A 16,842-nucleotide genomic window follows, 5' to 3' on the forward strand; every position below is an offset into this window, starting at 1 on the left:
AAAATTATTTTCTTATCTCATAAAACACCCACACACAGAGAAATGTCCCCTTTCATTCCTGCCTTTGAACTTTGTGCATGAAGATTTAACACACAGAGAATCCTGTAACCCAGAGAAGAAAGCCAAGAAACTAGAGCAATGCCTACCAGAGTTCCAACATTGTTATACTGCTTAATTTGCCAATCTTTATAACCATCCAGATCCAGATTTCTTGTTATATGAGATGACAAATCCTATTATTTAAGCTAATCTTAGAACTCTCTAGACAAAATCACCCAAGGTCATTCAAGCTGGAAAGGTAGAGGAAAATGAATTCGTCAGTTCCCTTATATCTGAAGACACTGTGGCATACCCAACAACATCTGACTTCCCATTTATCTTAAAAATCTAGTAATATTTTGCAATTGAATCTATAATATAAATTTACTGTTTCAACATATTTTCCACAAAGAACAAAACAAAATGACTTCAGATAAATTCTGAGAAAAGATGCGGGAAAGGAGAGGAAAGGGCAGATAACTATGCTTTTGATGCATCATCTTTTAGAATATCATTTCCATTGAACGTTTTCTGTATAATTCGATGACTTTTTATCAGTCCATTTCAAAAGACATCATTCACACATTAGAAAGTTAAGTAAATTTTACTTAAGTAATTATTTTTCAAATAATCCAAATTTTCCACGAATTAATGGAATCCTTAGTGAAAGTCTTCTTATACTTGTAACACTGTCTATAATATACTCAAAAAGTTAGTGGTGGTTCTGAGAATTTAAAAACAAGACTATTAAAGCAAAAAAGACACGAACTTAATGGTTGGTTCTTCAGTCTTACCAGTTCTCTATAGACACCTTCATGTTTTCCCTCTGATTTGTTTGCCTTTTCTTTCTGTAAAATTTCCCTATTTCGGTTACCAGCAGCACTCATGTTGAGATTACTTCTAGCACCACCACCACCGCCTCCAAATGTCTTGGTCTTCAGATAAGAGAAAGATAAAATAAATATAAATAAACAGCATTTTAAAAAGCTCTAAAGTCTAAGTTATCACTAAAAACATCTTGGCAAAACTGAAATAGTTAAGTTTCCTAATTATGTTTAACAGGAAAAAAATGAATTGTTAACTAATTCTTTCTAAACATCTACTAGTCATAATCTCATCTTTCCACAAGTCCAGGGAATTAAAAAAATTATATGATTATAATATTTATATCTTCAAGGAAAATCATTAGAATAAACAAGTAGACAGCAATATAGAAAATAATCCAAGTATTATGGATATGAGATGTCAAAAATTATTCCAGTAAAATACTTGACTGATATCATGACATGCGTGTTACAGGTCCAGCTACATGTCAAGGCTTTCTTTAGCAAGGTCATGGTGGAGAGATCTGACAGAATGTGGTCCACTGGAGAAGGGAATGGCAAACCACTTCAGTATTCTTGCCTTGAAACCCCATGAACAGTATGAAAAGGCAAAATGATAGGATACTGAAAGAGGAACTCCCCAGATCAGTAGGTACCCAATATGCTACAGGAGATCAGTGGAGAAATAACTTCAGAAAGAATGAAGGGATGGAGTCAAAGCAAAAAGAATAAGCAGCTGTGGATGTGACTGGTGATAGAAGCAAGGTCCGATGCTGTAAAGAGCAATATTGCATAGGAACCTGGAATGTCAGGTCCATGAATCAAGGCAAACTGCAAGTGGTCAAACAAGAGATGGCAAGAGTGAATGTTGACATTCTAGGAATCAGCGAATTCAAAAGGACTGGAATGGGTGAATTTAACTCAGATGACCATTATATCTACTACTGCGGACAGGAATCCCTCAGAAGAAATGGAGTAGCCATCATGGTCAACAAAAGAGTCCAAAATGCAGTACTTGGATACAATCTCAAAAATGACAGAATGATCTCTGTTCATTTCAAAGGTGAACCATTCAATATTACAGTAATCCAAGTCTATGCCCCAAACAGTAATGCTGAGGAAGCTGAAGTTGAACGGTTCTATGAAGACCTACAAGACCTTTTAGAACTAACACCCAAAAAAGATGTCCTTTTCATTATAGGGGACTGGAATGCAAAAGTAGGAAGTCAAGAAACACCTGGAGTAACAGGCAAATTTGGCCTTGGAATATGGAATGAAGCAGGGCAAAGACTAACAGAGTTTTGCCAAGAAAATGCACTGGTTATAACAAACACCCTCATCCAACAACACAAGAGAAGACTCTACACATGGACATCACCAGATGGTCAACACCGAAATCAGATTGATTATATTCTTTGCAGCCAAAGATGGAGAAGCTCTATACAATCAACAAAAACAAGACCAGGAGCTGACTGTGGCTCAGATCATGAACTCCTTATCGCCAAATTCAGACTGAAATTGAAGAAAGTAGGGAAAACCACTAGGCCATTCAGGTACGACCTAAATCAAATCCCTTATGATTATACAGTGGAAGTGAGAAATAGATTTAAGGGCCTAGATCTGATAGATAGAGTGCCTGATGAACTATGGACTGAGGTTCGTGACATTGTACAGGAGACAGGGATTAAGACCATCCCCATGGAAAAGAAATACAAAAAAGCAAAATGGATGTCTGGGGAGGCCTTCCAAATAGCTGTGAAAAGAAGAGAAGTGAAAAGCAAAGGAGAAAAGGAAAGATATAAGCATCTGAATGCAGAGTTCCAAAGAATAGAAAGAAGAGATAAGAAACCCTTCCTCAGTGATCAGTGCAAACAAATAGAGGAAAACAATAGAATGGGAAAGACTAAAGATCTCTTCAAGAAAATTAGAGATACCAAGGAGACATTTCATGCAAAGATGGGCTCAATAAAGGACAGAAATGGTATGGACCTAACAGAAGCAGAAAATATTAAGAAGAGGTGGCAAGAATAAACAGAAGAACTGTACAAAAAAGAGCTTCACGACCAAGATAATCATGATGGTGTAATCACTGACTAGAGCCAGACATCCTGGAATGTGAAGTCAAGTGGACCTTAGAAAGCATCACTAAGAACAAAGCTAGTGGAGGTGATGGAATTCCAGTTGAGCTATTTCAAATCCGGAGAGATGATGCTGTGAAAGTGCTGCACTCAATATGCCAACAAATTTGGAAAACTCAGCAGTGGCCACAGGACTGGAAAAGGTCAGTTTTCATTCCAATCCCAAAGAAAGGCAATGCCAAAGAACGCTCAAACTACCACACAATTGCACTCATCTCACACGCTAAAGTAATGGGCAAAATTCTCCAAGCCAGGCTTCAGCAACATGTGAACCGTGAACTTCCAGATGTTCAAGCTGGTTTTCGAAAAGGCAGAGGAACCAGAGATCAAATCGCCAACATCCGCTGGATCATGGAAAAAGCAAGAGAGTTCCAGAAAAACATCTATTTCTGCTTTATTGACTATGTCAAAGCCTTTGACTGTGTGGATCACAATAAACTGTGGAAAATTCTGAAAGAGATGGGAATACCAGACCACCTGACCTGCCTCTTGAGAAATCTGTTGCAGGTCAGGAAGCAAGTTAGAACTGGACATGGAACAACAGACTGGTTCCAAATAGGAAAAGGAGTACGTCAAGGCTGTATATTGTCACCCTGCTTATTTAACTTATACGCAGGGTACATCATGAGAAATGCTGGACTGGAAGAAGCACAAGCTGGAATCAAGATTGCCAGGAGAAATATGAATAACCTCAGATATGCAGATGACACCACCCTTATGGCAGAAAGTGAAGAGGAACTAAAAAGCCTCTTGAAAGTGAAAGTGGAGAGTGAAAAATTTGGCTTAAAGCTCAACATTCAGAAAACGAAGATCATGGCATCCAGTCCCATCACTTCATGGGAAATAGATGGGGAAACAGTGGAAACAGTGACAGACTTTATTTTTGGGGGCTCCAAAATCACTGCAGATGGTGACTACAGCCATGAAATTAAAAGACGCTTACTCCTCGGAAGAAAAGTTATGACCAACCTAGATAGCATATTCAAAAGCAGAGACATTACTTTGCCAACAAAGGTCCGTCTAGTCAAGGCTATAGTTTTTCCTGTGGTCATGTATGGATGTGAGAGTTGGACTGTGAAGAAGGCTGAGTGCCGAAGAATTGATGTTTTTGAACTGTGGTGTTGGAGAAGACTCTTGAGAGTCCCTTGGACTGCAAGGAGATCCAACCAGTCCATTCTGAATGAGATCAGCCCTGGGATTTCTTTGGAAGGAATGATGCTAAAGCTGAAACTCCAGTACTTTGGCCACCTCATGTGAAGAGTGGACTCATTGGAAAAGACTCTGATGCTGGGAGGGATTAGGGACAGGAGGAGAAGGAAACGACAGGATGAGATGGCTGGATGGCATCACCAACTCGATGGACACAACTCTGAGTGAACTCCGGGAGTTGGTGATGGACAGGCAGGCCTGGCGTGCTGTGATTCATGGGGTCGCAAAGAGTCGGACACGACTGAACGACTGAACTGAACTGAACTGAAACCTATTTAAGAATTAGTTACATTACACCCATGATCCAGTAACAAGAATAATATTCCATATTCTATAATCGAAGAATGTAAACAAATAATACAAATTTTAATACTGGATTAAAAGTCTCATTACTAATTTATTATCTATATTAATTGCATAGTATGCTATATCTTGGGGGCTTCCCAGATGACACAAGTGGTAAAGAATCAGCCTGCCAATGCAGAAGAGGAAGGGAAGATCCCTGGGTCAGGAAGATATCCTGGAGAAGGAAATGGCAACCCACTCCAGTATTTCCTGCCTGGGAAATCTCATGGGCAGAGGAGCCTGGCAGGCTACAGTCCTTGGGGTCACAAAGAGTCAGACACGACTGACCATGCATACACAGCACCATGCTATACCTTATCAACTATGTATAAAACTTTCAAAGTCCTAGTTCTTATTTTTCTGACATTTGAATAATTCTTTGTGTAATGAAATTTGAATTTGATCTCATTTCTGTTTTATCAAAACCACTGTGGAAAGATTAGAACACTGGTTTAGAAAGACACAATTTCATGATTGAAAAGCACCTCACGGTTGTTATTTGTACAATATCAAATTATGCATCTGGTTATATAATATCTTTATAGTTTTCTAACAAATCTAATAAAAGTAGAAGCCAACACTTGATTTTTATTAGGGATAACCAGTAATATTTTTAAAGTGTCTTACAATGATTACAGTAAGAAAATATTTCAGATATACATTTAATTAAGACTGACAAATTAATTTGAATCATATGAAAATATAAAGAAATAAAACCTGAAAAACAGAAAAATGATGTGATATGATCATCAATGGACAACACATAAATATCTCTATTAGGTAGTTGATACATCACAATATTTAAATTTAACTCAAATCAAAATTAAAACCACAACTTCAGAGATTCATTACTGGATTAATTCAATTTTTGTTACCTGCAATCCAGCAAAAAAAAAAGATTTCAAATGTCTTGACAGTCCTTATTTATGCTACCATAGGAAAAATATGAGTTTATATTAATGTTATACAAAGTTTATCAGACTGAGAAACAATGTAATATAGTTAAGAATACAGGCTTCAGTTCAATTCAGTTGCTCAGTCATGTCCAACTCTTTGCAACGCCATGGACTACAGGACATCAGGTTTCCATGTCCATCATCAACTCCTGGAGCTTTCTCCAACTCATGTCCATTGAATCGGTGATGCCATCCAACCATCTCATCCTCTGTCACCCCTTCTCCTGCCTTCAATTTTCCCAGAATCAGGGTCTTTTCCAATGAGTCAGGTCTTTGCAACAGGTGGACAAAGTATTGGAGTTTCAGCTTTAGCATCAGTCCTTCCAATGAACATTCAGGACTGATTTCCTTTAGGATGGACTGGTTTGACTTCCTTGCAGTCCAAGGGACTCTCAAGAGTCTTCTCCAATACCACAGTTCAAAAGCATTAATTCTTCAGTGCTCAACTTTCTTTATAGTCAAACTCTCACATCCATACATGACCAATGGAAAAACCATAGTTCTGACTAGATGAACCTTTGTTGACAAAGTAATGTCTCTGCTTTTAACATAATGACAACCCACTCCAGTGTTCTTGCCTGGAAAATCCTAGGGACGGTGGAGCCTGGTGGGCTGCCGTCTGTGGGGTCGCACAGAGTTGGACACGACTAAAGTGACTTAATAGTAGTAGTAGTAGGTTGGTCATAGCTTTTCTTCCAGGGAGTAAGCGCCTTTTAATTCATGGCTGCAGTCACCATTTGCAGTGATTTTGGAGCCCAAGAAAATAAAGTTTCTCACTGTTTCCACTGTTTCCCCGTCTATTTCCCATGAAGTGATGGGATCAGATGCCATGATCTTCATTTTCTGAATGTTGAGTTTTAGGCTAACTTTTTCACTCTCCTCTTTCACTTTCATCAAGAGGCTCTTCAGTTGCTCTTCACTTTCTGCCATAAGAGTGGTGTCATCTGCATAACTGAGGTTATTGATATTTCTCCCAGCAATCTTGATCCCAGCTTGTGCTTCATCCAGCCTGGCATTTCACATGATGTACTCTGCATATAAGTTAAATAAGCAGGGTGACAATATACAGCCTTGACATAATCCTTTCCCAATTTGGAACCAGTCCGTTGTTCCATGTCCAGTTCTAACTGTTGCTTCTTGACCTGCATACAGATTTCTCAAGAGGCAGGGAAAGTGGTCTGGTATTCCATCTCTTTCAGAATTTTCTCCAATTTGTTGTGATCTAGTGTCACAGACTTTGGTGTAATCAATAAAGCAGAAGTAGATGTTTTTCTGGTATTCTCTTGCTTTTTCTATGATCCAACGGATGTGGGCAATTTGATCGCTGGTTCCTCTGCCTTTTCTAAATCCAGGTTGAACATCTGGAAGTTCACAGTTCACGTACTGTTGACCTGGCTCAGAGGATTTTGAGCATTACTTTGCTAGCATGTGAGATGAATACAATTGTGTGGATGTTTGAACATTCTTTGGCATCGCCCTTCTTTGGGACTGGAATGAAAACTGACCTTTTTCCAGTCCTGTGGCCACTGCTGAGTTTTCCAAATTTGCTGGCATGTTGAGTGCAGCACTTTCACAACCTCATCTTTTAGGATTTGAAATAGCTCAACTGGAATTCCATCCACTAGCTTTGTTCATAGTGATGCTTCCTAAGGCTCACTTGACTTCACACTCCAGGATGTCTGGCTCTAGATCAGACCATCATGGTTGTTGGGGTCATGAAGATCTTTTTTCTATTCTTCTGTATTATTCTTGTTACCTCTTATTAATATCTTCTGCTTCTGTTAGGTCCATACCATTTCTGTCTTTTATCTGCCCATCTTTGCATGAAATGTTGCCTTGGTATCGCTAATTTTCTTGAAGAGATCTCTAGTCTTTCCCATTCTATTGTTTTCCTCTATTTAAATCTCTGCTGAGCCACTTCCTAGTTCCAGCCCTCAGACATTTAACTTAACTTCTACTTTCCATAAGCTTTGGGTTTCTCATCCTTAAAACAGGAACAAGAGAATTTCCTGCTGGTCCAGTGGTTAAGTCTCCACGCTTCCACTGCACAAAGCACAGATTCGATTCCTTGTCAGGAACTAAGATCCCACATGTCACACTACACTGTCAACAAAAAAACCTACCTCACTGCAATATTGGGAGGATTATCTTCTGGAGACATTTCTTTATTATTTTCTTTCCATTTTATGGATTAAGGAACAAGATAAACAGCATTTTCAGAACTACTTTTCATTGCTGTAAAATAGTTGTTCCTCACTAAACATACAAATATCTAAAGACATCACAACATAAACATTACCCATAAGGTAAGTGATGTGAGTCAGGCATCTGTGAGAGCATCATGACCATGAAACCTAAGTGGGCCTTAATGCAGTCTAGCAATCGTACTACATTTTCCTAGGCCATTTACGTCCCAATCTTCCCAACCACTATTTCACATGTCTCCTAGCTCCTCAAACTTCAAACATCTTCTCCCTCATTGTGACTGTATGACCATGCTTACTTCCTCACTGGAAAAACTAAAATAATCATCAAAGAACTTACATAGATTTTTACCACATCAACCTACTCACTAATATCTGTACATCTATAGTTTATCTTACCACCATCTATACAGAATGTGAAGAGAATGCACAACTTCCCTAACTCTACATTAATTTTCAAGCTACATCTTACAGAACGTTTCAACAACCTTTGATACATTCAATACGCCACACTCCATGATATAATTTCTGTATTCTCTTGTTTAATTCCTATCTTACTGGTCACACCTTGGCTGGTTCAACTTCTTTCATTCAACTGGTAAGGTTAAAATGCTAAAGGATTTGTTCCTTATCGTTTTCCCTTCCTTTCAGCTCCCACTCCCTTGGGGATCACATGTGACCTCATGATTTTAAATATCATTCATATGCATTTCACTCTCAAATGCACACACCCATCCCAAAGTTCACCTTTTACCTCTTCTCTGTCTCGCTGCCTATTAGACATTACCAGGTGGATGCCTGAAAGGCACCTCAGTATTAACATATTCAAAACAAAACACCCTATTCAAACCCTGTCTTTTCCAATTCAAAGTAAGCAACTCTAACCTGCTAATTTTTCAGGGCAAAATCCTTGAAGTCTTTTGTAACACCTCTTCTTACAAGCTGTGTATTTAATCTCTCAGAAATTCTGATGGTTGTATTTTTCAAAATACCTGAATCTGAACAATTTACACTACCTATACAGCTGCCATCACTACCAAAACTTTTTCTCCCCCTGGATTATTTCAATAATTCCCTAACTTGTATGATTCCCATCTTCCCTTTCTGAACACAACAGCCAGAATTAGACTTTATAAATGTAGGTCTGCTGATATATTGATATGCTGACAACCCTCCAAAGGCTCCTCATTTCTTTCTGAAAGTCTTTAAGATGGCTTACAGGGCCCTTCATAAGCTGACCTCCATTATCACTCCTGATTTTATATTCTAGAATTTGTCCCTCTGCTTTCTCTGCTTCTACTAGTCACTGTGCCATTCCTTCAACATAAACTCCTGCTTTAGAGCCTTTGCAGTAGCTTTTCCTTCTCCCTGGAACACTCTTCTCAGATCATGTCACTAATTCTTACTGCCTTAGATTCTTGACACAAATTTCACCATCTTGAAGCCTAATCAAATTACTATATTTAAGGCTGAAATTTGTAATTTACTTATTTACTATGTTTATATTATTTACTGTCCTTACTAGAATATAAACTATATAAAATTTGAAAGAATTCTCAATTTCTGACCATCCTATTTTATTTTTATTATTTCCACAGTCCAGTAATTTATTTTAAATTTGAGTAATTTCAAATTCCACAAACAAAACTACTGAAGAACAGCAATATTTTGCTTGAATTCTTTCTTCTGTACATTCAGTGATCTAAAACACCACAATTTCCAACATACACAAACTTCAGGGAAGAGTTAATAAATACACACAGATTGGAATCATGGTGCTCTTTGCTCTGAATGGAATGGTCCCACAGAAAAAGCAGAGGATACAACACAACGTAAGGCCACCTCTTACACATGAAGTGAGCAAAAACACACTTCTATATGTGTAATGAGGAAACCTGCATAGGTTAGAGGGCCTTTTATGCCCACTTGAAAGTCAGACAATTTGTCTGTAATGCATTTTTCAAACAATTTGGAGAGCACTGTGATCCCATGTAGGATATGCTCATTCAGTTCAAATCAGTTCAGTCCAGTCGCTCAGTCATTGTTTCCACTGTTTCCCTGTCTATTTCCCATGAAGTGATGGGACCAGATGCTATGATCTTAAGTTTTCTGAATGTTGAGTTTTAAGCCAACTTTTTCACTCTCCTCTTTCACTTTCATCAAGAGGCTTTTTAGTTCCTCTTCACTTTCTGCCATAAGGGTGGTGTCATCTGCATATCTGACGTTATTGATGTTTCTCCATTACTACCCTGTAAATAAATTCTTCAGTACCATTTTTCTAGATTCCGTTTATATGTGTTGGAATACAATATTTATCTTTATCTTTCTGACTTACTTCACTCTGTATTATAGGTTCTAGGTTCATTCACCTCATCAGAACTGACTCAAATGTGTTCCTTTTTATGGCTGAGTGATATTCCATTGTGGATATATACCAAAACTTCTTTATCCATTCATCTGTCGATGAACATCTAGGTTATTTCCATTTTCCAGCTATTGTAAATAGTGCTGCAATGAGCAATGGGATACATTTGTCCTTTTCAATTTTGGTTTCCTCAGGGTATATCCTTAGGAGTAGGATTGCTGGGTCATCTGGTGGTTTTATTCCTAGTTTTTTAAGGAATATCCATACCATCTTCCATAGTGGCTGTATCAATTTACACCAGCAGTGCAAGAGGGCTTCCTTTTCTCCACACCCTCTCTAGCACTTATTGTTTGTAGACTTTTTGATGATGGTGATTCTGGCTGCTGAGAGGTAGTTTGATTTGCATTTCTCTAATAATGAGTGATGCTGAGCATCTTCTCATGTGTTTGTTAGCCATCTGTATGTCTTCTTTGGAGAAATGTCTGTTTAGGTCTTTTCCCCACTTTTTGATTAGCTTGTTTTCCTTGTATTAACTTGTATGAGCTGATTGTATATCTTTGAAATTAATCCCTTGTCAGTTGTTTCATTTGCTATTATTTTCTCCCATTCTGAGGGCTGTCTTTTCACCTGGCTTATAGTTTCCTTTGCTGTGCAAAAGCTTTTAAGTTTAATCAGGTCCCACTTGTATACTTTTGTTTTTATTTCCGTTACTCTAAGAGGTGGGTCATAGAGGATCTTGTTTTGATTTATGTCACTGAGTGTTCTGCCTTTGTTTTCCTCAGAGAGCTTTATAGTTTCTGGTCTTACATTTAGGTCTTTAATCTGTTTTGAGTTAATCTTTGTGTATGGTGTTTGGAAGTGTTCTAATTTCATTCTTTTACATGGAGCTGTACAGTTTTCCCAGTACCATTTATTGAAGAGGCTATCTTTGCCCCATTGTATATTCTTGCCTCCTTTGTCAAAATTAAGATACCCATAATTGCATGGGTTTATTTCTAGGCTTTCTATCTTGTTCCATTGGTCTATATTTCTGTTTTTGTGCCAGTACCATACTGTCTTGATGACTGTAGTTTTGTAGTATAATCTGAAGTCATGAAGGTTGATTCCTCCAGCTCCATTCTTCTTTCTCAAGACTGCTTTGGCAATTCAGGATCTTTCGTGTTTCCATATGAATTGTGAAATTTTTTGTTCTAGTTCTGTGAAAAATGCCATTGGTAATATGATAGGGATCACACTGAATCTGTAGATTGTGTTTGGTTAGTATAGTCATTTTCAAAATACTGATTCTTCCTACCCAGGAACATGGACTATCTCTCCATGTGTTTATTTTGTCTTTGATTTCTTTCAACAGTGGCTTATAATTTTCTGTGTACAGCTCTTTTGTCTCCTTAGGTAAGTTTATTCCTATTTAATTCTTTTTATTGCAATGGTGAATGGGATTGATTCCTTAATTTCTCTTTCTGACTTTTCATTGTTAGTATATAGAAATGCAAATTATTTTTGTGTATTGATTTTGTATCCTGCAACATTGCTCAATTCACTGATTAGCTCTAGTAATTTTCTGATACTATCTTTAGGGTTTTCTGTGTATAGTATCATGTCATCTGCAAACAGTGAGAGCTTTACTTCTTTTCCGATCTGGATTCCTTTTCTTTCTTTTTCTTCTCTGATTGCTATAGCTAGGACTTCCAGAACTATGTTGAATAATAGTAGGGGAAAGTGGGCACCCTTGTCTTGTTCCTGATCTTAGGGGGAATACTTTCAGTTTTTCACAATTGAGAACAATGTTTGCTGTAGGCTTATCATATATGGCCTTTACTATGTTGAGGTAGATTCCTTCTATGCCCATTTTTTGAAGAGTTTTAATAATAAATAGGTGCTGAATTTCGTCAAAGGCTTTTTCTGCATCCACTGAGATTATCGTATGGTTTTTATCTTTCAGTTTGTTAATATGGTGTATCACATTGATTGATTTGCATATATTGAAGAATCTTTGCATCCCTGGAATAAACCAAACTTGATCATGGTATATGAGCTTTTTAATGTGTTGCTGAATTCTGTTTGCTAAAATTTTGCTGAGAAATTTTGCATGTATGTTCATCAGTGATATTGGCCTGTAGTTTTCTTTTTTGTGTGTTGTCCTTGTTGGTATCAGGGTGATGGTGGCCTTGCAGAATGAGTTTGGAAGTGTTCCTTCCTCTGAAATTTTTTGAAAGAGTTTTAGAAGGATAGGCATTAGCTTTTCTTGAAATGTTTGACAGAATTCTCCTGCAAAGTCATCTGGTCCTGGGCTTTTGCTTCTTGGGAGATTTTTGATCACAGCTTTAATTTCAGTGCTTGTAATTGGGTTGTTTATAATTTTTATTTCTTCCTGGTTCAGTCTTGGAAGATTGAACTTTTCTAAGAATCTGTCCATTTCTTCCAGATTATCCATTTTATTGCCATATAGTTGTTCAAAATAGTCTCTTATAATCCTTTGTATTTCTACATTGTCTATCATTTCTGGATTGTTGTAACCTCTCCTTTTTCATTTCTAATTTTGTTGATTTGATTCTTCTCTCTTTTTTTTCTTGATAAGTCTGGCTAAAGGTTTGTCAATTTTATCTTCTCAAAGAACCAGCTTTTAGTTTTATTAATCTTTACTATTGTTTCTTTCATTTCTTTCTGCTCAGATCTTTATGATTTCTTTCCTTCTAACAATTATGGGAGGGTTTTGTTCTCCTTTTTCCAGTTGTTTTTGGTGTAAAGTTAGGTTGTCTATTCGATGTTTTTCTTGCTTCTTGAGGTAGCACTGCATTGCTATAAATGTCCCTCTTAGAACTGCTCTTGCTGTATCCCATAGGTTTTGAGTTGTTGTGTTTTCATTGTCATTTGTTTCTAGAAATTTTTTGATTTCTCTTTTGATTTCTTCAGTAACCTGTTGGTTAATTAGAAACATGTTGTTTAATCTCCATGTGTTTGTGTTTCTTACAGTTTTTTTTTCTTGTAATTGATATCTAGTCTCATAGCATTGCAGTCAGAGAATATGCTTGATACAATTACAATTTTCTTAAATTTACTGAGGTTTGATTTGTTACCCAAGAAACAGTATATCCTGGAGAATGTTTCATGTGCACTTGAGAAGAAGATGTATTCTGCATTGGAATGGAATGTCCTGAAGATATCAATGAGATCCATCTCATCTAATATATCATTTAAGACTTATTTTGTTTTGATGATCCTTGTTTCCTTATTTTGTTTTGATGATCTGTCCATTGGTGTGAGTGGGGTGTTAACGTCTCCTGTTATTATTGTGTTACTGTCAATTTCTCCTTTTACATCTGTTAGTGTTTGTCTTACGTATTGACGTGCTCCTATGCTGGGTGCACAGATATTTGTAATTGTTATGTCTTCCTCTTGGATTGATCCTTTGATCATTATGTGATGTCCTTCCTTATGTCTTATAATATCCTTTATTTTAAGGTCTATTTTGTCTGATATGAGGATTGCTACTCCAGCTTTCTTTTGCTTCCCATTTGCACTGAATGTATTTTTCAATCCTCTTATTTTCAGTCTTTATGTGTCTTTAGGTCTAAAGTGGGTTTCTTGTAAACAGCATGTATATGGGTCTTATTTTTGTATCCATTCAGCCAGTCTGTGTCTTTTGGTTGGCACATTTAATCCATTTACATTCAAAGTAATTATTGATATATATCTTCCTATTGCCATTTTCTCAATTGTTTGGGGTGGATTTTGTAGATCTTTTTTCTTCTCTTGTATTTATTGACTATATAAGCTGGTTTAACATTTGTTGTAAAGCTGGTTTGGTGGTACTGAATTCTCTTAACTTTTGCTTGTCTGAAAAGCTTTTTATTTCTCCATCAATTTTGAATGTGACCCTTTCCAGGTACAGTAATCATGGTTGTAGATTTTTCCCTTTCAGTACTTTAAATATATCCTGCCATTCCCTTCTGGCCTGTAGAGTTTCTACTGAAAGATCAGCGTAGGGGTTTCCCTTGTATGTTACTTGTTGCTTTTCCCATGATGCTTTTAATATTCTTACTTTGTGATTATCTTTGTTAGTTTGATTAGTATGTGTCCTGGAGTGTTTCTCCTTGGGTTTGTCCTCTATTGGACTCCTTTTGCCTCTTGGACTTGATTAACGATCTCCTTTTCCATGTTGGGGAAATTTTTAACTACGATCTCTTCAAAAATTTTCTCATACACTTTCTTTTTTCTTCTTATTCTGGGACCCCTGTAATTCAAATATTGGTGCATTTGATATTGTCTCAGAGGTCTCTAGACTATCCTCAGTTCTTTTCATTCTTTTTACTTTATTCTGCTCTTCAGAAGTTATTTTCAACATTTTATCATCTAGCTCACTAATTTGTTCTTCTGATTCAGATATTCTGGTATTGATTCCTTCTAGAGTATTTTTAATTTCAGTAATTGTGTTGTTTGTCTCTGTATGCTAATTCTTTAATACTTCTAGGTCTTTGTTAATTAATTCTTGCATTTTTTCCATTTTGTTTTCAAGGTTTTTGATCATTTTTACTATCATTATTCTGAATTCTTTTTCAGGTAGTTTGCTTATTTCCTCTTCATTTATTTGGACTTCTGTGTTTCTAGTTTGCTTCTTCATTTGTGTAGTAGTTCTCTTTTTATTTTATTTTTTTTAACTTGTTGTGATTGAGGTCTCCTTTTCCCAGGCTTCAAGGTTGAATTCTTTCTTCCTTTTGGTTTCTGCCCTCCTAAGGTTGTTCCAATGGTTTGTGAAAGTTTCCTATAGGGTGATATTTGTGCAGAGTTTTTGTTTCTTTTTCCTCTCATGGGCAAAGCTGAGTGAGGTGGTAATTCTGTCCGCTAATGATTTGGTTTGTATTTTTGTTTGTTGTTTAGATGAGGCATCCTGCACAGGGTGCTACTGGTGTTTGGGTGATGCCAGGTTTTGTATTCAAGTGGTTTCCTTTGTGTGAATACTCACTTTTTGATACTCCCTAAGATTAGTTCTCTGGTAGTCTCCGGTTTTGCAGTCAGTGCTCCCACTCCAAAGTCTCAAGGCTTGATCTCTGGCCAGGAACGAACATTTCACAAGTAGTTTGTTATGGCATTGAGATTAAAACAAATATCCAAAAATGAGAAACCAAAGATGAATCCCAGACAAATGGCAGCTATAAAATCAGACAAATAATAATTTAAAAAATGGAATATATTCATATACACCCATGAGCAAAGTTAATACAGTCCAACAAAAATAAAGTACAGTAGACTGACCTGGTGAACAAAGGAAATAAAAATTATATTTACCAGTTAAGAACAAAACTAACTAAAGCACAAACTGGAAAACAAAACTAAAGCAAGGTGCCAAGTGGGGAATAAAGCAATGAAAACAAAACTAACAAATATGTTGAGAGGAAAGAAAAGAAAGAAAGAGTAGATATGAAAAGTTAAATAAAGGTAAATGAAGAAGATTTATATACATTAAAGACTAACTGCAAGGTGAAAAGAAAAGCAGGAAAGGCAAACAAAGGAATAAATGTAGAAAGAATATAATAGGTTTAAAAATTTTTAAATTATAAAAGAGATAAGGGAAAAAAAAACAAACAAACAGGCGATGAAAGAAAAAAAAGGAAAAAAAAAGGAAAACTCCTCAGAACTGCAAAAGCCCAATGGAGAGGCAGAGATTTATCACAACAATAAAAAATGTGACTGAGAAAAACAAAAAAAAAGCTCAAAAGTTTAATTAGATTTCACAGTGCCAATAAAATTGACAACTGCAACAGAGGGGTAAAAAGAAGGGAAAAAAAAAAAAAATCCAAAAGAATCTACAAAACAAGTCAAAACATAAGAAAAATAAATGTTTTCTTGAGTCACTGCTCAAGAGTTCTTTCCCTTGCAGGGAATTACAGTCCACCTCACCTCCCTAGCATGTCCTCCAACACTCTGCTGATCTCTGGACCTACTGTGGGCAGCTCAGATTCTAATCTGGTCCTACTTCTGTGTGTTCTTGCTTGCAATGTCCACAAGTATCAGAACTAGTGCGATTTCTTTTGTGGGAGCTCTCAATGACCTTTTATAAAGACACAGAATCTGCCTAGCTGATCATGTAGATTTAATCTGCAGCTTGTAGAGCTGGTGGGAAGGTTTTAGGTCTTCTTCCTTAACCACACTGCCCCTGGGTTTCAATTGTGGTTTTATTTTCACCTGTGCATATGGGTCATCCACTGGGGTTTGCTCCAGAGGACTTGGGTTTGCCCCTATGAAAGCCAAGTGTGGAGGTGGTGCAGCTGCTTGGGTCGCAGGGGTTCTGGCAGCACCAGGTACTCAAGGGGGTGGGCGGCTAGGGCATCAGGAAATACAGAACTCTAGAAGGGTATTGCAACCAGTACTGGCCAATACGCTCCAGTATTCTTCACTGGAGAACTCCCTGCTCCCTGACAGAGAAGCCTGGCAGGCCAGTCTATAGGGTCACAAACAGCCCAGACATGACAGAAGCAACCCTGCATGCATAGACGCAAGACATTTTTTGCCTGTAGCAGCTCTGCTCCGTGACAGTTGAGTGTGAAGGTGGCTCAGCTGCTTGGCTTGTGGGGACCCTGGCAGTGCTAAGTGTGCAGGGACACAGCCTGCCTCCACTGCAGGAGTTATGGCCCTGTCAGAGTCTTTTTTCAAGCCTCTTGTAGCTGGTGATCAGTAGGCCTCTTCGGCCAGTCTTTCTCTATAGCTCCAGCTGTTCAGGCACTTATAGGGCTCCCTTGCCTGGGGTCCTTCTCTGTTATTCGG

At 37.4% G+C, this 16,842-nt stretch overlaps 1 protein-coding gene across 3 annotated transcripts in view; it reads right to left on the reverse strand.

Annotated features, from left to right (window-relative positions):
- TDRD3 (tudor domain containing 3) overlaps positions 1 to 16,842 on the reverse strand; it is a 217,708-nt gene that overhangs the window by 79,579 nt on the left and 121,287 nt on the right. For all 3 annotated transcript variants that reach the window (XM_070380218.1, XM_070380216.1, XM_070380217.1), the window contains one exon: positions 834 to 974. In XM_070380218.1, the coding sequence (XP_070236319.1) occupies positions 834 to 974 (141 nt within the window). The remainder of the gene's footprint in view (positions 1 to 833; positions 975 to 16,842) is intronic.

Source organism: Bos mutus, chromosome 12 (assembly GCF_027580195.1).
Source record: "Bos mutus isolate GX-2022 chromosome 12, NWIPB_WYAK_1.1, whole genome shotgun sequence".
In the NCBI taxonomy this organism is placed as follows: domain Eukaryota; kingdom Metazoa; phylum Chordata; class Mammalia; order Artiodactyla; family Bovidae; genus Bos; species Bos mutus.